General features: G+C 40.4%; 1 protein-coding gene across 1 annotated transcript in view; it reads right to left on the bottom strand.

The window, feature by feature from the left end:
* Positions 1-24562, bottom strand: part of LOC124789520 (lariat debranching enzyme) — a 76718-nt gene that overhangs the window by 5447 nt on the left and 46709 nt on the right. The window contains exons 5-7 of the mRNA XM_047256909.1: positions 21836-21962; positions 14315-14392; positions 10865-11007 (exon numbers count right to left, since the gene is read on the bottom strand). Coding sequence (XP_047112865.1) covers positions 10865-11007; positions 14315-14392; positions 21836-21962 — 348 coding nt within the window. The remainder of the gene's footprint in view (positions 1-10864; positions 11008-14314; positions 14393-21835; positions 21963-24562) is intronic.

Genomic DNA, 24562 nt, shown 5'->3' with positions numbered 1-24562 from the left:
GCAATTACGATTTAGTCGATGTACAACTAACAGACTAAGATAAGATAAATCACTGACAGTTGCAGCATCAAGAATGAATCCTGAGAAATTAGTTAAATTTAAAATTAGTTAAATTTACTCAGCCAGCAAACTAGAAATAAATGTAAGGGCTGTATTACAATAATTTTGCAAGTGAGGATGACTCCAAGTCAGTGCATGATGAAATAATAACATAATGTGATGAGAACCTCTCTACACAATGGAACTGGAACAAGAAGGATTCAAGATTAATACACTCTGTCGAATGGGTTCCTATGCAAATTTCATCCACATCCAAGTTCAACCATAGTGGCTGCTATTTGAATGTAACATCAAAATCACGGAACAATGAATCACAGAATGTGTTTGGGATTTCACTGTTCACTGACTGATAAGTAGCACAATTTATTAACAAAGGTATGGTATCTGCCTTGCTGAGAGCAGCTTCTTATTCTTGACCTTGGAGACGAAAAGTGTTATGTTGGAATACCACCCAGGGACTGAACAGGATGAAGGGCATAATTTTCCACTATACCTGCTACTTAGGCAAAATTGCAGAATACACTGCCAGCCCTTAAAATGGCAACAGGAAAGACAACAAATAACAAAATTTTACTTACTGTAGTACAGTGGGAAGACTACTTGATTAAATTTGTAGGTAATTTCGGGGTGTAGAGGATGTGAAAATTGGTACACAGTGGTGTCACCTATGGTAGCAACAACAGTTGTAACCCGATTGGGCATGAAATTGAACTGAGCTTGGGGGACAGATAAGGGTAATTCACTCCATGTTGCTTCAACTCAGAAGTTCATCAACTGTAGTGGTTAGTGAGTCATGATGTGCCAATCTCTCACCAACCATGACCAGGTGTTCTCACTGATTAAGAGATCTGAACATTCTGGTCAAGGCAATAGTCAAACACACACTGTGCTGAGGCAGGTCAGGACAGCATGTGCAACATATGGTCTTGCCTTATCTTGTTGACATATAACATCAGAGGGGGGCTTAAAGACAGAGCACAGCTACTAGCCTTAAAATGTAATATCTGCTGTCCAAACTACCACCTACGTGAACCCAAGGAGAGCACGTTATGTAGCCAATGGCACCCAATACCCTCAAACCAGGTGCTGGGCCTCTAGGAGGTGATGACAAAAGCAATCTGGTAACATTCATTCTCCACATGGACTCTACATATGGATACAGTCATGTTGATATTGTATGCAAAACTGGAATTCATCTGAAAAGATGATCTGGTGCCATTTCTGTGACCAGTGTTATCTATTACTGTTGGTCAGCCTCACTCTTTTGCAAAGCCACAACAATGGTCTGTGGGCTGAAAGTCTGTGGCGTTCCAGACATCACAGCACTGTCAGTGTAGATACTTGTCTTGCTAAGAAACATGCCCATTTCCTGAATCAAGGAACATGATGTAGCTGCATGATCCTGCATCACTGAGTGAACAATAAGTCTGTCCTCCCAGGCACTAGTTGCATGGGAGCATTGAGATCCTATGTGACAATGCACGCAACCTTCCTAATATCACAGAATGATAAACAACAGTCATGTTCCCATTTCCAGCATATGCAGGTATTTGTTTCGCCTTCTTACACAATGCCTATTATCATCATGTCACAAAAAAGCAACTTCCAAATGCGAAACCTATAGTGTAATTTTTTCTTGTACACAGAATGTAAATGGCATTACTTTCACTTATTCTGTGCAGTTGTGCTTAAATGTTAATTATTTGTATATACACTAATCAGCCAGAACATTATGACCACATACACAATAGCCCGTATGTCTACCTTTGACATAGATAACAGCAGCAGCACATTGCATGGAAACAATGAGGCCTTGGTATGCCACTGGAGGGAGCTGGCACCAGATCTGCACAAACAAATCACCTAATTCTCATAAATTCCGGGGAGGGAAGCGATGAGCTGTGGCGACTTGTTCAATCACATTCCGGATTTGTTTGATGTGGTTGAGATCTGTTGAGTTGGGAGGGGGGAGGCAGCTCACCAATAGGGACTCACCACGTATTCCTCGAACCACTCCATCACACTCCTGGCCTTATGACATGGCACATTATCTTGATGAAAAATACCACTGTCAGTGGGAAACAATTATCATAAAGCCGTGTATGTGGTCTGCAACCAGTGTACAATACTTCTTGCCCATCATGGTGCCTCCCACAAGCTCCACTGACTCACAGATCCCCTTGTGAATGTCGCCCAGAGCATAATGGAGGTGCAATCTGCTCATCTCCATCCCATAGTACAGGTGGCAGGGAGCTGTTCCCTTGGCAGATGACAGATTTGCACCCTCCCATTACCGTGAGGAAGAAGGTATCAGGATTTATCAGACCATGCAACACTCTGCCACTGTGCCAACAGTCACCTGCCCATTTTAGTTGTAGTTGCTGATGTCATGATGTTAACATTGACATATGCACGGCTCATTGGCTGAGGAGGCCCATCATTAGACACACTTGTACTCTGCCTCGCATTAAAATCTGATGTTAGTTCCACCAAAGCCCGTCACCTGTCCTGTTCTACCAGTCTGCACAGCCTACAATGCCTGACAGCAGTAACTAGAGATGGCCGCCCAACCCCATGACGTCTGAACGTGGTTTCACCACGTGTTGACGACATTAATCACAGCACTCTTTGAAAACCCTATCAGTTATACAGTTTCCGAAATGCTCATGCTAATCCTCCAGACCATCACAATCTGCCCTCCGTAAAACTCAGACAGATCGCACCTTCCCCATTCTACACATGTACAACATGCTCACTGATACTACATCCACCGTACATGTGTGTGACTACCAGTCATTCTCAACAGCTGACGCTGCTAGCCCCCTAGAAAGGTTTGTATCAATAGCAGCTCAGTGTCATAATGTTCAAGGTTGATCAGTGTAACTAAATATGTAGTACACTTCACACAATTTGAAGTTTGTTGCATGCTACCTTTGTAGTGTTGCAATTTTAATGGCCAGCAATGTATATGCTATTCGAAACTCAGGACACACTGTTCACGATACTGATATTACCACAAGACATAATGCCAAGAATTTGTCTAGTAAAATACGGGACAGGTTCACTACCCTACCTCATTTTGCACCCCGGCAAGAACAGTGTCGCAACTCAGAAAAATACGACACTTAAGAAAACTCGACTTAGAGGATTATTCCTATAAAACTTATTATGAAATAGTAAAAGCTTCCTTTAAATTTCAAGTATGTATCGTTGGCAGTAAATTCCATGATATTTTTTGTGCATGTTGGGGCATTCACACGTATTTTCCATTTTTCAACTTGGGTCACTTTTCATGCCGGGGTGCAATACATGTACTAGGTGATCATTGTGGCCTAAAATTAAATGAGACCTACCAGAAAAGACAATCTAACCCAATGTAACTAGACATATCGTTGGATTGCTGTCTAAAATGGCTGGTAATTTAACTGGGTTTCATTGCCACGTCTTTTGCACATCCGTCAATGTGGTACTGTTATAGATTGTATGTACTGCAATTTCAAGGTACGACAAACCCTACCCATAAAAACCCAATGTCATAATTCTTATCATTTGGTTAGCTTCCACAAGTATTATAATATGCCACACTAACTTCTCTGTCAGTAAGTAATAAAATTCCAACAGATCGCCATCCCCCATTACCCTCCAATCCATGTATTATGAACCCATTTACTTTGGATTGTCCCATACACTATATGAGTGGAAATGTTTGCAGTCTTCTTCTTGCTGTCATCTTCCTCAATATAACTGTTGCTTTTTGAAGAAAGCTTGCTTTCATTAATATTCAATTAAATTTTCACATTTTGCATGTTTAGCTGTGTGGCAAGATTTGTTCACTGCTATTAAATTTATATTTTTGATACTAAAAAGTTACTTTTTTATCCTGTTTAATCTTGCATTTAATTATTTCCACTTCACTGGTTCTAATTCTCAAGCTGACCTCACTCACTGGTGAACCCAATGCACCTCATAATTTTCTACTTTTCTGATTGTAAAAAGAGAACATTACTATTCGAAACACCATAAATATTGTGAGGCGAGTGCAGGGCTGCACCCCCACATACACAGCTCCAACACTTACAGTGCTGCAGTCACAAGTATCAATTTGCTTCTGCTCAGTCAGACGTTCATGTGACGCAGCAATAGTATTCCCCACTGTCAGTTATTTAGATCACTGCCCATCCACTTGGCCTACAGTTACACTCCAGGCTCTGGACTTGTGTCAGCCGCCCTCAAGTCTATGCTGCTGACTCAATGCCTGCCATTGCTGCTTTTCCTACTGCCCATTAGTTGCTGTCGTCTTGTCCTCACCGTACGATGCTGGACTTCCATCAGCCACTCCTCAGGCATCACTTAACTGGAGTTGCATTTTGACTGTCTATGAGCTCACAGCCTCGTGGGACTGTGTCGTCCACTGCTTCAGAAGACTTGCGTGTTGACGAGGCTGTGAGCTCATAGGTTGGATCACTACAGCACCTTGCTTCTCTTTCGATGACCGCTGATGAGCTAAATGCCCCCATGGGACCACGCCACTAATCCTCCATGGCATGTCCCTGCTCTTTGTCTACTGTGACATTCGTGGACTTCTCAAAGTGAGCACCCTCTAGACACCATCAAGAACTGACATTTCAGCTGTATCAAGCAGTTTAGGCATTTGTTCTCTAAACCTGTACTGAGTTTTGCTCATAGTTAATAAATGAAGAGTTGTTATTGCTATGTGTGTATTTTGATTCTGGCATGTTGTATCACTCAGCAACCAACAGAGAAATGGCAACAAGCTGATTCTAACAGGGGTATTGGTTTGTTTCTTCTAAATTATTTATGAGGAGTTTCAAACAACTAGATATCTGCGTGTGTTATAGTTTGACATAATGGGATACTGTGTGAGGTGTAACATATCACTTCTATGTTAACAGTATAAACAAATGATACTCGCCAGACACGCAGTTAATTTTTATTAGCAGTTTTAAGGACCTCTGGAGACACATACTGTGCTTGTGCATGTTAAAAAATGCAGTGGAAGCAGTGTTTCTATAAGAAGAGGGTGACTTTGCAATTTGGTCAAACTTTCCTACACCTGCTGATTTGGCACTTATTCCGTGCAGCATGTGCCTACATCACAAGAAAAAAAAGAAGAGTGAATTCCGCTGGAGTCCGTGAAATAATCTGCAGGAGTGTGGACATTGGGTTTTCAATAATTCTGTTAACACTCAATCTAACTGTCAAAGCTAATCTACAGAAAATAGTGTATGGGAGGCTCTGGAGCTGTATAAGTTGGAAGAAAAGATACAAGTCTTCAAAAAGAGACTTCAATTGTTTGGTAGGTTGTTGAATCTAAATAAATACAAATTTCATCTCCAGCGCAAACCACACTGCATAGGAGACGAAGTCCACAGAAAGAAGATCCAGATACTGGAACATACTCCAAATAAACAAGTCAATAATTCCAAATCTGTACACCACAGCATTGTAATTATTACATGAAGTTCTCTCCCCTCTGAACACTCATCAGATACAACAGGAATCATCCCATTTGTCGACCATGACGGGACATTACACATTTCACTGTTGGAGAGAAATGTAACGAGAAAATAATAAAAATAAATTAGAGACTGATCATGGTTGTCCTGAACAACAAGATCAACAACCAGCTTTGCGGCAATACATAAGCTGTTTTAGCACTGACACTGATGAAAATAACAAGAATTAATTGTTTGTGGAACCAAATGCAAATTTAGTAACTCGATTTACAAAGGAGAAGAATTCTAAAATAAACATTATATTCGCCATATTTCCCCGACTATAAGTGCAGCCGACTGCTGTTTTGTCACCAGCTCATCTCGTCCAGCATCCACACACTCCCCTTCAGCGAAGGCACGCATGTGGTAAACACACAGTTACTACCATCTTAAGCTGTCAGCCTCGTGGCTGCACTGGCTGCACATGCAAATGGCCACGTCAGCACACTACAGATATTACTCGATGCACTAAGCTAAGGCTTGCTATCAGTTGATGTGGGGACATACATCAGAGGTTCCAATGTTGACCTACAGCCCAAGTCTACAACACCGTCGTATGCCCCACCTCAAAACTAGTGCCACCAACATCATTGCTGTCTTCACAATTGTCTATATTTAGGCCAATAAGAGTGCCCTGCCTTCAGTCAAAGCCGTGCTGTGCACTATTACTTATTGTGCAGCCCTCGAGATTTGGATGTTGCTATGCTACTAGTCTTGTATTGCATTTGAGCATTTTTGTGATTGTACACTGTGCTGTCGTGTTTTAGTCTACCAACGAAAAGGTTACAAAAACCAGTGACCATTACTGTCGTGTGTCACAACAGCTTGCCTAACACGCTGTCACTGCAATGCAATGGTGTCTTAACAATGAAAGCAATGCAGTTTGGTAAGCGAAGTCTTTACTGCTTTCTTTCTTTTGTGGAAACCGCGGTACTGTTGTGTGCGGCACGGGTATGAAGAGCAATTTTCATATTTCTATAGGACATTTGAGACTGTAACAGTGAATATGTGCTTTAGACTAGTTATAAGTTATTGTCTTTTATCACTGAATGCCTATTGGGACAAGTAACATGGATGCCAACATCCCAGAATGATTTAAAAGTTTTGAATATTAAATTAGATGAAAACTGAATATTAAAACAGATGCTGTAAAGACATAGTTAAAAAATAATTTACAAGATGACTTTAAAACATCTAGTGATGAATTAAGACATGAATTAAGTAATAAAACAGAAAATAGTATAGACAAATTGTTCAAGGCATCTAGAAAGGAAAAGAAAGATATTAATGCTAAGATTTAAGAACTGAAAATCTGTACACCACAGCACCATAATTATTACACAAAAGATCCTCCCCACATGAACATTTATCAAATACAGAAGGAAACATATCATCTGACCAGTTATGTACCAGACAATGACTTAATGCTTTACCATAGTGTGTCCAACGGGCACCGGACGAGAACCGTTCTTATGTTGGATTCAGTAACTATATTAAACTCGTGTGTCGATTTTGGTTGTATTGATACTTGGTAAGTGTTCATTGAACATGGTGAATCAGTTTTCCTAGTAGATGCAGGTTTGTGATATAACTTTCTTGGCATTTTTTCTTCCTGCGTAGTTCGAGCAGTATGTTCCCATGGTTGTTTTAGGTTAATTGGTGCATCCTCATAATTCAGTGAAAGTTCAGTTTCCAGTTCACTGCAGTGAGTTATTGCATTGAACCGAGTCTCTTTTGAATTATAATGGCTGTTCAATTACTGAAGCTATCTGTTTCAAATTCAGAAGCTGTTTATGTCTGTACAAAAAATGGAGCTCTCTCTGACTCAAAATCCAGGGGCTGTTGCAGGGCATCACTTAGCTCACTCAGTTACTGTTATACTGTTCTGGTGTCAGTAACTTCAACTATAAAGAAACATTGCTCAGTTTCCTCAGATGCTTACTAATGTGGCTGCAACTCAGCAACCCATTGAAGATTGAGTTTCATGGCCAGAAAGAGCACTGGGCCATATACTGTCAGCAACTGAAGATGCACTTCACAGCATGCAACCTACAAGGTATGCAGCGCAGTGTTCACTTTACTTCAAGAGCATATGCAGAAATCTTTCATTTATGTTGTCAGTTTTTTAAGACTCCCATCTGGAGGACATAGACTATGACTTTTAGTGGAACAGTTGGATGACCATTTTTGCAGTGACAGTTACCTCCAACCGACCCGTATGTGCATCACATCCTTGGCTACTGACAAGACAATCTTACCCAGTGTTCATGTGAGCGTTATCATGAACAGTGTTTCAGGCTTAACATCCAAGTATTTTGTAATTGGCAAGATGGCCCACCTCGAGTCAGTTTGTTTGCAATATTGTCATGCCTGGCAACACTCGTTTCCCGCTCACAGAGTTCTATGGCGGGAGTCCCCATGGTTTCTGCCCAGCTTTTGTACTGGACACCATTAACACTGGCCCTGTTGCAGCCCTCTTGACACTGGCCTACCCACTGCTACCGCCTCCACGGGCAACTTGCTGGTGCGCCACTGCTGCCCCAGCGATCACTCCCGCCATCACCACCAGCCCTACTGCCAATCTCACCATTCCCACTGGAGCCACCAATCCCATTTGTCATCCCTTCCTCAGGTTCCCATGGACACTTCTCCTCTTACCTCGTCCTTGTTGACCCCAGTGCCTGATGTGTACGTGCACTCTGGGGACTTGGTGGTGGTAGAAGTACTGCACCCCTCACTGCCTGCACTACCCACCGGTTGTTCCTGTCTTTCTCCAGCACACCCAGAGTTTTCGGCTGCAGTATGTGCCCCGCTCAGCTCTCTCTGCCTCTCCTGGGTGTCTTCAGCCATTAGCAACTTATGCACCTACAGTAGCACCTTGTAGATCTTTGGTTTGTGTTACTGCTGCTCACATGGGCTTTCTGGGCCATGAGTTGCACCTTCATGGTAATTTAGCTGCAAGTTCTGGTTACGTCCAGCCCTCCCTGTCACACAGCATGTTTCGTTTTTTGCAGGATCATTTTGTCTAGTAGTTTAGTGATCCAATTCAGTATATTCACACACCCTGCACTGAGCTTTTGGAAATTATTGCGAAATGACTCTTATGTGGTTTTTCTATTCTTCAGTATCAGGTGTCAATGGTTATGCAACACGTGCTCATCAGTTTTGTTAAGTTGTTTCTTGCGTTCTTCTTCAGAGGTTATTTTTAGTCATTTTATGTACAGAGTTTTTGGTATGCTCAACATTTGTGTTACAGTAATTAACAATTTGTCTACAGCTTCTAAGGCTCTTGTTTACAAATTGCCTGACTGTACTGTCGTTTTGTTTCAGTCGATGGAACATTCAGCTCTGGCAACTGACAATGGCCCTTCTCCCTCGGGTGCCATGCTTATGTTGTCGCCACAGATGTGTATTGTGTGCCAGATATGGTCCCAGGTGTTAGTTACTTTACTTTGGGTGATTGCTTGTAAACAGATGACATCAATAGAATTAGCTATGCCATTTCTCTCCAAGCCTCCCATAGCATCATGGGGATTTGGCTACCATTTGTTATCAGCAACTTACCCAGCCCAAAAGAATTTCATGTGCTGTTGAGAGGTTTTTTTTTATTTTATTTTCACTGGACTGTTTGCTGTGAGGTTATTATTAACTTCCATTTTACTGGATTCTTTTACAGATACAGTTTTGCTGATAACAACCATTTGTTATGAGGAAAATCCTCACAAGCCTTCCCATCCCTCCCAAAATGTAAATCCATCATCCACCAAAGAATACAAAAAGTTAATTTTTATTCCTCTGTCCCTCATAGTTACAAGGGCTCCATGGCTGACATAACAAACAACACCTATTTGCTTGTATGGCCACTGGAAAACTGTTTTAAGCCCAACTAAACCATCTTGTGGCTGAGCATATTCCAAAACATAATACAATTGACTTTTCCATATCTCCTACAATTCTCTGAATCCTTTCTCCAGTATTTGGAGATGGTGATAACCTGCTCCCAGCAATCTGAAAGAAGTAATGTGTTCAGATGCCACAAGGAACGTGTTATATAACACCAACAATAAAAATAGGGCCACATTTGCATTATATGTGATTCCTGAAACATAACAGATTACACACAGTCAGTATCTGATTTAAAAGGGAGTCATCTTTCACCAGCAACAATGTATTGCTCAAGTCATTACTTACCCAGCCCAAAAGAATTTCATGTGCTGTTGAGAGGGTTTTTTTAATTTTATTTTCACTGGACTGTTTGCTGTGAGGTTATTATTAACTTCCATTTTACTGGATTCTTTTACATATACAGTTTTGCTGATAGACAAAGTGCTAAAATACATTGGAAGAAGTATCTTGTAAGATATTTTGTGGATGACATTTGCAATAAAGTGAAACATATTGCAGATAATATGATTGACATACAACTAATAGTGTTTACTTTTTATGTAACATGATTGGGATTTCATTAACTTTTAAGGGAACAAATTAACTTACCTGTCATTTTTGTAGAACATGATAGTAAACCACATCCAAATATTTTGTTTTCTAGCTTCTACACAGCTCACACTACTGTTCCGGATTCATTACCTTGCACCTCTGCTCTCAATTTGATTTCAAAGATGCTCATATTACACAATGGAGAAGCACAGTGGACTTAGTTAAATGCCAGTGATTTGAATGGTTTAGTAAAATAAGGACACAACCCAAAGCCACTTTTAAACAAGTCTCAGTATTTTGTTAAAAAAGCCACACACACACACACACACACACACACACACACACACACACACACACATTCATCCTGCAGCAGACTGTTAATTGCTTGGAACTTTCTGGAAGGTAAAAACTGTGCTGGGTCAAGCCTGTAATTGGAAACCTTGCCTTTTGCATGCAATGCTTCTGTCATTATCTCTCTCCTACTTTCTAAATTGCACAGAAACTACAGCTTGCACAGTTTTAATCTGCCAGGAAGTTTCATTATGGTACATTAGTTGGTTAATCATAATGTGAATCGCTGGCACTTTCATTTAATTTCCCATATAGCTTACAGAACCACTTAGTAGGACAACATTAATTTTTATTCAAAATTGCAGACGCATAACAGCCTGAAGACTTAAATGGGGAGAAAGGACGAAAGAAATGCTGCACAGGGGAGTTAATAGACAGAAGAGGCACCAACAAATTAATCTTCTATACTATTCTTCTACCCCTTTGATAAGTTTCTAAGATATACGAGATTGAATATAGTGAATAGATACAAATCATTTACTCATGAATTTCATATATACCTTTCATTATTTCCAGGTCCTGGCATATAATGTATGCCCTTTTTTACACTTAACAGATGATTTGTAGCATGAAGGATAGTCAGCCATTCAAGGTCATATTCTAGTTCCACAGGCTTGTTGGTGTCATGAGGGATGTCCAAGACCTTAAATTCAAAGCACCAAGTGATTTTCTACATTCAGCATAAAGAACAAATAAATAAGCACATACTTACAGATCAGCCATGTTAAATGTTTGCCTGGAGGGACAATGATGCAGCTTATACTAATTGAGGTGGAGTATGCTTATGGTATTTTTGTTCCTCATTATTTTGCATTTCTTCTCCAATGAGCAAAAGATTTTAAATAGTATTCAATTTTCAATTCGGCCTGAGTTGTATACTAAAACTTCATGTCTGTCTTGTGAAGCAAAGCAGCTGAGTAAGGTTTTGTAAAATAAACACAAGCCAAAAGTAATGTTAAGTAATATATTGTGACAATGATACAGAAAACACATGTTCTAACTGCTATGGTGTCTGTCAAGGACGCATGGCTGTGTACCATGTGAGTCACAGCCTATAACAAAACACTTCAGTGTTTATGTATACCTCCGTCTTACTGTTATATTCAGTGGACACTTAATAATGGATGGAGCAGTACTCAGGACTGTGTTTGCTTTGCTCATTGGAGTTTGCCTGTATCTGCTGCCACTAGACTCATTGGAGTGTGAATGTTTTTCTTCTCATGACTTGCCTGCCTTAGCCTATGATGCACCCATCAATTTCCAGGTTTATGATGGCCATTTATTTCATGTGTTTGTACCAAGTTTTATGTAACAAAAGATGTGCCACAAAGGATTTATCCAAAAAGGGATGCAAATTGGTAAATGTTATGTACAACTACATAAAAACAAATAATTACAATTTCAGAAAAATTGGATGATTTATACAAGAGAAAGAGCACCACAAATTGAGCAATTCAAGAACACATTGGTCCACCTCTGGTCCTTTTGCAAGCAGTTATTCGACTTGGCAATGATTCACAGGGTTGTTGGATGTCCTCCTGAGACATGTCGTTCCAAATTCTGTTCAATTGGCAAGTTAGATTGTCAAAATCCCAAGATGGTTGGAGGGCCCTGCCCATAATGTTCCAAACATTCTCAACTGGGGAGAGATCTGTCAAACTTGATGATGATTTTTGGTCTGTGGGGCGCTCAACTACACTGTCATCAGCGCCTGTAAAAAGTACAAATTTTTACACAGTCCAATTTAGCAACTGTCACAGACGATGATTATGATGATGATGCTTAAATGATGAGAACAACACAGCGCACAGTTTTTGGGGCAGAGAAAATCCCCAACCCGGCAGGGAATTGAACCCGGGGCCCCGTGATCCAGAGGCAGCAAAGCTAGCCACTAGATCACGAACTGCGGACATCCGTCGACCTTGCTGGCCAAGACAGGGTTTGGCAAGCACGAAGACAAGCAGTAGAAATCCTCATCAAGTGCAGCAGGAGGGCAATATCTTACTGAAATGTAGGCCCAGGATGGCTTGTCATGAAACCCAACAGAAACGGCCATAGAATATCGTCTATGTACCGCTGTGCTGAAAGGGTGCTGTGGATGACAATCAAAAGGGTCTTGCTATAAATGAAATGGCTCCCCAGACCATCAGTTCTGGTCATCAGGCCACAAGGCAGTCGACACTGCAGTCCAAGGCACCTCCAGACACGTCTTTGGCATGGAATATCACTGACTGAGGTAGAATTCTCTTCACTGATGAGTCCCACTTCGAACTGAGCCCTGATGACCCAGCAAAGATGTGTCTGTAGATGCCCTGGGCAGCGGTAAGCTACCAGCCTGTTTGTCATCCGCCATATGGCTCAACAATCAGGAGTGAGGGTCTGGGTTATCATTTCATTTCACCCCTTTTTTTGTCATCCACAGCAACCTTACAGCACAGCGGTACACTGGCGATATTCTATGCCATGTTTTGTTGCCCTTCATGGAAAGCCACCCTGGGCCTACACTTCAGCACAATAACGCCCACCTGCACATGGTGAGAGTTTCTAATGCTTGTCTTTGTGCTCGCCAAATCCTACATTGGCAAGCAAGGTTTGTGTGTCTCAGCCAATGTGAATGTTTGGAACGTTATGGGGAGTGACCTCCAAATATCACACAATTCTGACGATCTAACAGGCCAACTGGACAGAATTTGGCACAATATCCCTCAGGTCATCCACAACTCTAAGAATCAATGCCCAGTAGATTAACTGTCTAAATAAGGGCCAGAAGTGGACCAACATATTATTGACTTGCTCAATTAGTGAAGCTCTTTCTTGAATAGATCACTCAATTTTTCTAAAACTGCAACAATTTGTTTTTCTGTACATGTACATCACATTTCCCAATTTCCGTCCCATTCAGATAATTCCTTCGTAGTGTATTTTATATTATTTATTTACTTTTTTAAAGAGAGTGTACACACTAATGTGTTACATGTACTAAATAATATTTAAGCTAGTACACTGTAATGACACCACATCCACAATTAAATGTAAATGGATAGATAAAATATCTACTCACCAAGCGGTGGTAGGGGAAAAAACACACACACACACACACACACACACACACACACACACCAAATAGTATTTAACATTTACAAACGTTCGCAGAAATGGAGCCAGTGGCTCCTTCTTCTGGCAGAAGAGTTGAAGGGGAGGGAAGAGGGGTGAAGGAAAAGGACTGGGGAGGTTTAGGGAAAGCGGTACAGTCCAGGAAAGCCACCCATCCTTCTCATCCTGCCCAGTAAGTCTTCCCTGACCCGGGGTTATGGAGCCACTGGCTCTGTTGCTCCGAAAGTTTGTGAATGTTAAATCCTGTTATGTGTGTGTGTGTTCCCATTCCACCACTTGGCGAGTAGATTTTTTATCTATGCATTTACATTGTATTATCAGTAATTGATTATTTCTGTTGTTATATTAACATCCACAATTAGTGTTTCTCACAGTACAGGCCTCTTTAGAATACGGCTTTTTGGTAAAGCACATTAAAACCTTTTCACACATTTCTCTGATTAATGTATAGTCACAGGTTATAAACAATGGTGCACACTGTGGTTCCAACAGAAGATCACAATCGTCAGCAACTTGATATTGGATCAATATAAGGATAAACTTTCCCTATCCAATGCTCCAACTGAATCTCCACTTTCATATTGCATCCATTCACATATTCCTTCATATTTGATCAAGTTGCTCTTCAGCAAAAGTGACATCATTTGTATTTTCAAGCAACTGTTGGCTAATGAAGCTGTGGTTAATTTTGTTTGCCTGGCAGCAGGTAAGAGACAAAATATACTGTGATGTCATCCATGCGAATTTCACCCTTTCAACTTACATGGTTAAAATACACTCGTTTTTGTTATGGTTTTGTTTTCAGGTAGCTTCACATTAACACAACAGATGTTTACCTGTAGGAACTGCCGTCTAGGAAGACACTTATCCAGAGCTAAAAACTTTGTTATCTTCTCTTCATTTTCCTCAGCGACCTGAAGAGAAGATGAACTATATAAGCAATACTGCACAGCTGAAGAATTGTTATAGTATACAGAAATTTAATTTGATCAGCTACAACAAGAACTACTCAAAGAGTCCTGCCAGATCAGTCATCTACAAGTGTACTTACCCTAAGGCTTATTATTGATGGTGCCTTCAACAAAGGCTCTATGGATATACATACAGTTATTCTCATAATTCCACTCATCTCTGGAAGTTCAGAAGTGAGACTGTGTTGATTACCTCCTGTGACTCCACCCGGTCCACCTCAGCTGCGCCAAAATGGTGCAGTTTCAACAGGAATATCTTATTTTGCATCAGGAAAAAGTCACAGGTTGCAAGAAAGCGAAAATACAGGGCAGGAAATTATGTATTTTGAAATTTCAAGAATAAGATAGGCAGATGGGAAGGTACATGGTTACAGTTGAGAGCCTGGTTACAAGAAAAGTAATCAAACTTAAAAGAAGTTATCACTATTTTCCAGCCCCTTGGTGTTTCAAATCACGGAAAAATTACATTTAATCTTTCAAGGGGAAAAATCCGTGTTTCTGACCAATCCAGCTTTGAAGTCACTTCAGACTCTCAGAACTTTTGGGTAGTTCATCATTAGTACTAAATTTCAATTGGTACTACAAGATACAGTCCTGTTTAAGAGTAAAAATGCATAAAACATGTTAAGTCCATTTATGATGGGAACTAAGAATATTCAGGCAACAAAAACTGTGATGCTGTGCCTTTTACATTCACTGTTCTCTTCCACATATGAGTCATATAGCAACAAGAGCCTTTTTGAATATCCTATGGTGTTTCATTTAGACATTCATACAAGACTTGTCCTTCCACATGTTTTAGGTAACACATATACAAGCTCTACAAATAATGAGAGATTTCTCCACTTGCCTATTCTGTTTCTGATTGCAACACTATGGTAACTACAGGACCATATACAGCCTCTCCATTCCCACTAGACTAGTAGCAAAGTCTCCACCTTCCCTAAGTCAAGAAACTACCATATTTACCCGCTAATTAGACAAGGTTTCTTCCCAAATTCATCATTCAAAAAGTACAAGGTTGTGTTACAGTCACAGATAAAGTTGTGGCTGCTGAGATAAACATTTTATGTTGTATATTGGCATGATGAAAAGGTCATCATGCATTCGTGGAAGCAGAGATCATGTGCACAAAATATGGTGATTTTAGAAGTGTGGCATCAGATTGGCAGCATCCACAGAGGGCAGTGATGAGTGGGCACAAAATTGTGTCATGCTGCCAACTGTGGGAATGCATTTGGCATACCTCGCTTTTTATGAACACCTATGATGTTTAAACTGAAATTTGCCGGAATACAAATGTAGTCAGAATTGAACCGATTATACAAATGGATTCAGCAATAGTATCTATTTCTGCAAAGAGACTTGTTAATTCTAGTATAAATAGGACAGTACACGATACCTAAAACGTACTACAACAAATGAAACATAGTTCAACAATGGTGCTTGACAGCACTATTGATTTTACAGTTTAGCTACAAAAGACGAAGCACCCTGTTAGCACAAAGTACTAGGGAGCCGACAGAATTAACATATTGTATTTTTCAGTTTGACTATGTCTACATCTACATATATACATATTCTGAAGCATGATGCATGGCACAGGGTACCTTACATCACAGCTAGGCATATCCTTTCCTGTTCCATGTGCACATGGAGCAAGGGAAAAGTGATTGTTTACATGCCTCCGCATAAGCACTAATTTCTCTTACCCCATCTTCACAGTACTTCACGAAATGTATAACGACAGCAGTAGAACCATTCTGCAGTCTGCTGTAAATGTGGGTTCTCTAAGCAAAATAGATGGAAGAATACAATTCATACATAATTTGTGGGTACGAGGTTTGAAATTTAGGACACGGAGCTGCCAATTCTGGCCGCAACAACAGCTCTGACCTAGGTGGGCATTGGGTTGAACTCACTTCAGATGACAGATGTGGGTGTGTTACACCATACTGGTTCAACTCTATGTCAGAGATCGGCAGATGTAATGACTGCCAAATGGTGGCATAACTCTTTCTCAGCCATGATCAGTTATTTTCAATGTGTTAGGCATCAAGAGACTGCTGACAGGGGCAGCAGTCGAACGCACTCTGTTTTGACACAAGTCAATACTGTTTGAACAGTAAACTGCAGTAATTGGCAATGGAGGTACATCACAGATGTGACTCTGTTGAGAAACCTTAATCTATGAGTTTGTGATTCACAATTGGTTCACACAGATGGTACAACGATAATTTTAATTTCATGGTGATTCATGAAGCCAAGGTCATAAGACACGGTGCAGCAAGAAAAAAAATTAGTGTCACAGTTTAAATGGGGTGTCAGATAGCCTCCTGTACATGCCAAACTTTCAGGGGACCTAATCAGGGAAGCCCTTATGAAGTGGAGCAGCAAGTTGTTCAATAAATGCGAGATAAACGTAGTGAAGGCTTCCCGATCACTCAAAAAATAATCCGAATGAATGTGCTGGAGATAAAGAAACTTTCCCAATTTCATGCAGCATGGAATTAAAAGCAAGTAAGGACTGGTGTGTGACGATCATGAAGATGGTGGGGGCTTATGTTACAATAAAAAAAAACATTAGCACAGTTACTTCCCATGGTGTTTGACGAAAAACTATATGTGTATCAGCATCATATAATCAATCTGAGAAACACAACCATTTACAATAGACAGTGTTCTCTTTTTTGTCAGATATTAATATACTTCGTAACAATAATACAGTTTGTAATTTTGACTAATCAGATTTTGTTAAACACAAAAATATTTCAGGGTAACTTCAGTATTCTCTCAATAAAATTTCATTAACAAAATACAGAACTACTCCCCAGTAAATTTCTGTTGTAACACCTTGTATTTTATTTCGTCATGATATGAAGCAGGAAGTGCACAGTCTAGTGCTGACAATATAAACATCAGTATGCCATTGTGTTAATGGTGTGCAAGAACTGATCACTGACTTCAGTGTGTGACAAGCAACAAAAGGAAATCAAAAACACCACCAAAAACTCCACATGATGTTACAGGTTTTTTGATCAGAAAATTTTATTAGGCTATCTGTATTAATCCTACATAAAAATGGCATCAAAAATAACAAAACCAAATATTCCATTTCTGCATTCTAATAGAGGATGAAGGGCTTAATTTAACAGAAAATTGCCTACAGAAGAAATGGGTGGAGGGTATGGGTGGAAATGGGAACTGAAGTACACCATAAAAAAGGGAAATTTGAAAAAGCCAGAAGAGTAGATGAAAATAATAACAAAGAAATTGAAACTTCCTGGCAGATTAAAACTGTGTGCCCGACCGAGACTCGAACTCGGGACCTTTGCCTTTCGCGGGCAAGTGCTCTACCATCTGAGCTACCGAAGCACGACTCACGCCTGGTACTCACAGCTTTACTTCTGCCAGTATCTCGTCTCCTACCTTTCAAACTTTACAGAAGCTCTCCTGCGAACCTTGTAGAACTAGCACTCCTGAAAGAAAGGATATAGCGGAGACATGGCTTAACCACAGCCTGGGGGATGTTTCCAGAATGAGATTTTCACTCTGCAGCGGAGTGTGCGCTGATATGAAACTTCCTGGCAGATTAAAACTGTGTGCCTGACCGAGACTCGAACTCGGGACCTTTGCCTTTCGCGGGCAAGTGCTCTACCATCTGAGCTACCGAAGCACGACTCACGCCCGGTACTCACAGCTTTACTTCTGCCAGTATCTCGTCTCCTACCTTCCAAACTTTACAGAAGTTCTCCTGCGAGAGTACCGGGCGTGAGTCGTGCTTCGGTAGCTCACATGGTAGAGCACTTGCCTGCGAAAGGCAAAGGTCCCGAGCTCTAGTCTCGGTCGAGCACACAGTTTTAATCTGCCAGGAAGTTTCATATCAGTGCACACTCCGCTGCAGAGAGAAAATCTCATTCTGGAAACATCCCCCAGGCTGTGGCTAAGCCATGTCTCCGCTATATCCTTTCTTTCAGGAGTGCTAGTCCTGCAAGGTTCGCAGGTGAGCTTCTGTAAAATTTGGAAGGTAGGAGACGAGATACTGGCAGAAGTAAAGCTGTGAGTACTGGGCGTGAGTCGTGCTTCGGTAGCTCAGATGGTAGAGCACTTGCCCGCGAAAGGCAACGGTCCCAAGTTCGAGTCTCGGTCGGGCACAGTTTTAATCTGCCAGGAAGTTTCATATCAGCACACACTCCGCTGCATAGTGAAAATCTCATTCTGGAAACAAAGAAATTGATTGTGAAGCTTGGCGTTCTCTAATAAAATGAAAAACAGACATAACCAACCACTTCATTTTCAAATGTAACATTTCAGTGTTTGCCTTAAACTTCTCATGAATGTAAAGTAGATGTATTAATCACTGAACCACCTTGCTGGGTAAATGACATGAAAATTTTAGTAAGGAAGCAAAGGGAAGTAAAAGGAAGTAAAAGGAATGAATATGAAAGAAAACTGAAAACAAGGGAGGTTGGGATTACTGTGTCCCATTCCAAGTACATCCTAAATGATTTAAGGGACCCTTTAACAATTTATATCTGGACACAAGACTTAATTAAACTTAGTTCTTTCTAAACACTGTATGAAGAAAGCAGCAGAGTTGGATTTGACAAAAAGTGGCAAACTGTGACAAAGAGATCATTATTGCTTAAACAAAATACAAATGAGTTAAATGAACACACACAACTCAGGCCTGATTACATACATACATTAATCCTTGTTCCATATATCATGAATATGACATTTCGTAATGACGTGGAACGTGTCACTTTAACATAAGTTTTCTTTACACTAAATAATTAATTGATTAATTAAATTTTTTTTTCAGTTACTACTTCACATCTAAGTTTTCACCTGAAACATAGTGTAAATACTTATATAAAACAGTATCTACACTCAGTGTACAAAAATACCATACTTGAGGCATAATGCTGTGGTGAGTCCCATCCAAGGATGAGAAAAGACTATGTTCTGAGGCAATGGTCTAATTTGAGTATGTTTCTTCAAGGAAACTGATTTATCTCACCAGCCAAAAGTGGACTGACAGAACTGTGAGCTTTGTTTGAACAACTTACACTCACTGTTTCCTTTTACAATCATTTATCTTTCCCCGACACATTACTGCCACCTACATCTAAAGCTAACTACATTCTCCGCAAGCCGCTGTATGTGTGTTGCAGACCATACCCAGTACCATGAAAAGGAATTTCCTTTCCCGTTCCATTCACAAATACAGAGAGGGAAAATGTCTATCTAGATGCCTCCACATGAGCCCTAATCTCTCTAATCTTATCTTTGTAGCCCTTATGTGACTAATCTTATCTTCATAGTCATTATGTGACATATACATTGGCAGCACTAGAAACGTTCTGCAGCCTGCTTCAAATGCTGGTTCTCTAAATTCTCTCAATACCGCTCCTCCAAAAGAACTTCATCTTCTCTCCAGTGATTCCCACTGGATTTCCTGAAACACCTACATACTACCTGCGTGTTGTTCAAACCTAACTGTGACAAATCTAGCAGCCTGTTTCTGAGTTACTTGGATGTCTTCCTTTAATCCGCTGTAGTGTGGATCCCAAGCACTCTAACAGTACTCAACAATGGGTTGCACTGGTGTCCTATATGAGGTCTTCTTTACAGATGAACCACACTTTCCTAAAATTCTTCCAGTAAACTGAAGAAGACCACTCGCTTTCCCTACTACAATCCTTACACACTCATTCCATTTCATATACCTTTGCAGTGTTATGCCTAGATATTTAACTGACATGACTGTGTCAAGCAGCACACTACTATGCTGTATTCAAACATTACAATATTGTTTTTCCTACTCCCCTGCATTAACTTATATTTTTCTACATTTAGAGCTCACTGACATTCAAATCACCAACTAGAAAGTCTGTCTAAGTCATCTTGTATCCTCCTGCAGTCACTCAATGATGACACTTTCCATACACTACACCATCATCAGCAAACAACCACAGACTGCTGCTTCCACTGTCAGCCATATCATGTACATAGAAAAGAACAGCAGTCCTACAACACTTTCCTGGGGCCCTCTTGATGATACCCTATTAGCCACAGAGGACAACTTACTGGGTTTTGTTATTTGGGAAGCCTTCAGGTGCCTCTCATATCTGGGAACCTAATCTGTATGATTGTACCTTTGATAGCACATTGTAGTGTGGCACCATGTCGAATTCGGTATAGAAATCTAGGAATGTGGAATCTGCCTGTTGCTTTCCATTTACAGTTTGCAGGACATCATGTGAGAAACAGACAAACTGAGTTTCGCATGAGCAATGCTTTCTAAAATCATGCTGACTGTCGATAGAAACTTTTCCATCTCAAGAAAAAACTGAGAATATGTTCACATATTCTTCAACGAACTGCTGTTAAAGATATTGGTCTGTCATTTTGCGCGTCGTTTCTTTTACCCTTCTTGTGTACAGAAGTCACCAGCATGTCACCCCCTCCCCCTCTACTACTGTAATAACAGACTCTTGAATGCTACCCACAGTGTTTCCAAGGCATCTGACCACTTCCTCTGACTCAACAGTTTCAACCACACAGATTCCATGTCAATCTTTTATATATTTTAATCCATTTGAAATTCCTTTGGTTTTAATAGAGATAGGAGGTAATACAGAGGTATTGACACAATCTCCTATTACAAAAATTACTCTTAATTTTGTTATGAATCTGCTGGAAATTTACTTCCTGGGAAAAGTGTTGAAAAAGCAACAGAGAACTATACAGAGAATTTCAGTTTTTCACACCGGAAGTTCTAATTCACACATAAACGTAGTTAGGAAAAGAACCAATATGCTTTGGTAAGTCATAATAGCAACTCTCCAAGAAGCAGCACAGTTTTTAGTGCATCTCCTAAATAATCAATCATCTCCTTGAAACTCTGACAGTCATAAGTTTCACTTAACATCACTCACAATCAATAATAAGAACCCTGCTCCTATATGTATCCTGTATGTATCGTGCTTTCTATATGTATCCAATGCTTTGGGCTGGGGCATGTATACAAAGGAAGGAAGATTAGAGTTTAATGTCTCATTGACAATGAGATGATCAGAGTAAGAGCACAACCTCAGAGGAGGCTAGGATGAAGGCTGAAATCAGCACTGTGTTACCCTACGGAATTGTCCTGGCATTTGCCTTAATTAGTGTAGTGAATCTAGCCCCTAACTCTATAGCATCCATGGAATTAATGTAATTGGAATATCTGTGGTACTAACAAAAATGGACAAACCAAAAAAATATGACAGATAAAAACAAATCTGTGTTCTAAATATTTGACTCTGGGTGCTTCACAAAGAATGAAAATTGCACAGTTAAAATGTGAGATTCATAAATCCTCAAAAGTCTTTCACTTACTGTGTTGTGGGGATAGATAGCAGCAAATTTCACATGCATGTGTGCAGCAAACCAAAATTTCGGCTTTAGATGACGTAATAACTCCTCACATGGTTTGCTTCCAAGTGTATTTGACTCTATCTCACTGCTGTAATTCAGAAAGAAGAAAATGATGAAAATTAGTGCCTGTAACAAGCAGAGATGAAAAGATAATGTAAGAAGAGAAAAAGGGATAAAATAAACACATCAAAAAAAGTTTTGCATCACCACGGTTCCCAGAACTCCTGAAGACAGATGTTGACTGTGGATATTGTATCACAGATACAGTCCCTTTGACTGTTCAGAGATGTCACTAAACCTGCCCAAAGATGTAAACAACCATGCATGAGCAGCACCTATTAGACGGAGGGGGTGCGACAGCCGATCAGTTCCAGTCATTCCACCAGGAAGAAGGTACATGGCTCACAGGAAGAAGGTACATGGCTCATGTTGTCTGTAGTTCAACCGTGCCTAGACGGTCAATCCTGTGGTTTGATCCCATCCGCATTGTTACTTTGTGTCAAGAAGGGTTCTCAACCAGGGAAATGTCCAGGCGTCTCGGAGTGAACCAAAGCAATGTTGTTCGGGCATGGAGCAGATACAGACAGACAGGAACCGTTGATGACATGCCTCACTCAGGCAGTCCAAGGGCTACTACTGCAGTGGATGACAACTATGTACGGATTACAGCTAGGAGGAACCGTGACAGCAATGCCAAACTTCACTCCCAACGTTCATGGCGAGGTCCATCTCTGCAACCACGACACCGTGCAGTGCGGTACAGATGGACCCAACAACATGCCGAATGAACTGTTCAGGTTTGGCAGCACGTTCCCTTCATTGATGAGTGTCACATATGCCTTCAACCAGGTAATTGTCGGAGGCGTGTTTGGAGGCAACCCCTTCAGGCTGAAGGTCTCGCACACATTGTCCAGTGAGTGCAGCAAGGTGGCATTATGTGGGGCCGATGTACACCACTGCTGGTCATGGAAGGCGCCGTAACGGTTGTACGATACATGAATGCTATCCTCTGACTGATAGTGCAACCATATCAGCAGCATATTGGTGAGGCATTCGTCTTCATGGACGACAATTCGCGCCCCCATCGTGCACATCTTGTGAATGACTTCCTTTAGGATAACGATATAGCTCGACTAGAGTGGCCAGCATGTTTTTAGACATGAACCCTAGTGAACATGCCAGGGATAGATTGAAAAGGGCTGTTTATGGACGATGTGACCCACTAACCATTCTGAGGGATCTATGCCGAACTGCCTTTGAGAAGAGGGACAATCTGGACCAACAGTGCCTTGATGAACTTGTGGATAGTATGCCACGACGAAAACGGGTATGTATCTATGCAAGACGATGTGCTACTAGGTATTATAGGTATCGGTGTGTACAGCAATCTGGACCACCACCTCTGAAGGTCTCACTGTATGGCGATACAACATGCAGTGTGTAGTTTTCGTGAGCAATAAAAAGGGCGGAAATGATGTTTATGTTGATCTCTATTCCAATTTTCTGTACAGGTTCCGGAACTCTCTAAAACGAGGTAATGCAAAACTCTCTTTGATATGTGTAGGTCACACAGAAGCCATTAAAAAAAAAAAAAAAAAAAAAAAAAAAAAAAAAAAAAAAAAAAAAAAAAAAAAAAAACCTATCTAATTAGCTAGGAAAAGAAATGTGCAGAAACAAAACTGTGGTCAGCATCATACAGAGATATGGGGAATAGTTACAATGTTGGTGAACTGTCACTTGATGATAAAATTTAAATAAACTGCTCTTAAGAAGAGTGGTCTGAAATGTTAACAACAGTGCTATAGTTGAGGAGACTTATAATGATGAAAACAAGGACATATATGGGATAAAAAGAAAGAAAAATGGGTAAATTGGGAAGACTTGATTTATAATACATGACCAAGTTGAAGACAAAATATATAAAGATCCCTTTCAATGGTGCTATTGTCAAATTAATTGTGTAGCATCATTTTGTGCACATAAATAACAATTTTCTTTTATGAGACTCAAAAACAGAGAATTGGTTGCGGAATGTTGGACTTTTCAAATAGCTTCTCTTTATGTGTTTCATGGTATTAAAATCTGCATATGTATTACACGATTTTATTATTTTGAGTGTCGATCTCCTCTACGTTATGGAGTTAGTGTTTTCCCCAATGTGTATTCTGTCAAGTGTGTATGCTTGAAAGAGTTATCACTTATTGGCAAATTATAAAAATGTGGCACTTTCCGTTCGTAATATGGAAGCACAAATTACGGCAAATACCACAAAGCAATCTCCCAATCATACTTATGATTACACGCACAATAACTTTAGTTTACATCTTGTAAGATAGCGATAAAATGGTCACATGTTCAAAACTGTCAATTAAAACGAAAGACGAGAAGAACACTAAAAAAGATTCATAGAAATATGTGGCTAGCTGATCACTTAAAAATAAATGAGCCAGCCACCCTTATAACACATTGAAAATGTTGTCCTAAAATTTTAGGGAACCAGTTGGACATTTCACATAATCTTAAAAGATGCACCGCATTCATGTCATTGTCAGTTAAAATAGAGGGACACTCGGCAAATGTGCTGCTGCCCTTTTGTCTGAATACAAAATATAAATTGGAGGCCTCTCACTGGAGCTAGAACCCTTGCATCAGGAGGTGTGTCCTATGTGAGGACAAGTAAGGAGGACC

This window comes from Schistocerca piceifrons, chromosome 3, assembly GCF_021461385.2.
Source record: "Schistocerca piceifrons isolate TAMUIC-IGC-003096 chromosome 3, iqSchPice1.1, whole genome shotgun sequence".
Lineage (NCBI taxonomy): Eukaryota > Metazoa > Arthropoda > Insecta > Orthoptera > Acrididae > Schistocerca > Schistocerca piceifrons.
The sequence above is the reverse complement of the archived record's forward strand: the minus strand, read 5'-3'. Positions and strand labels throughout refer to the sequence as shown.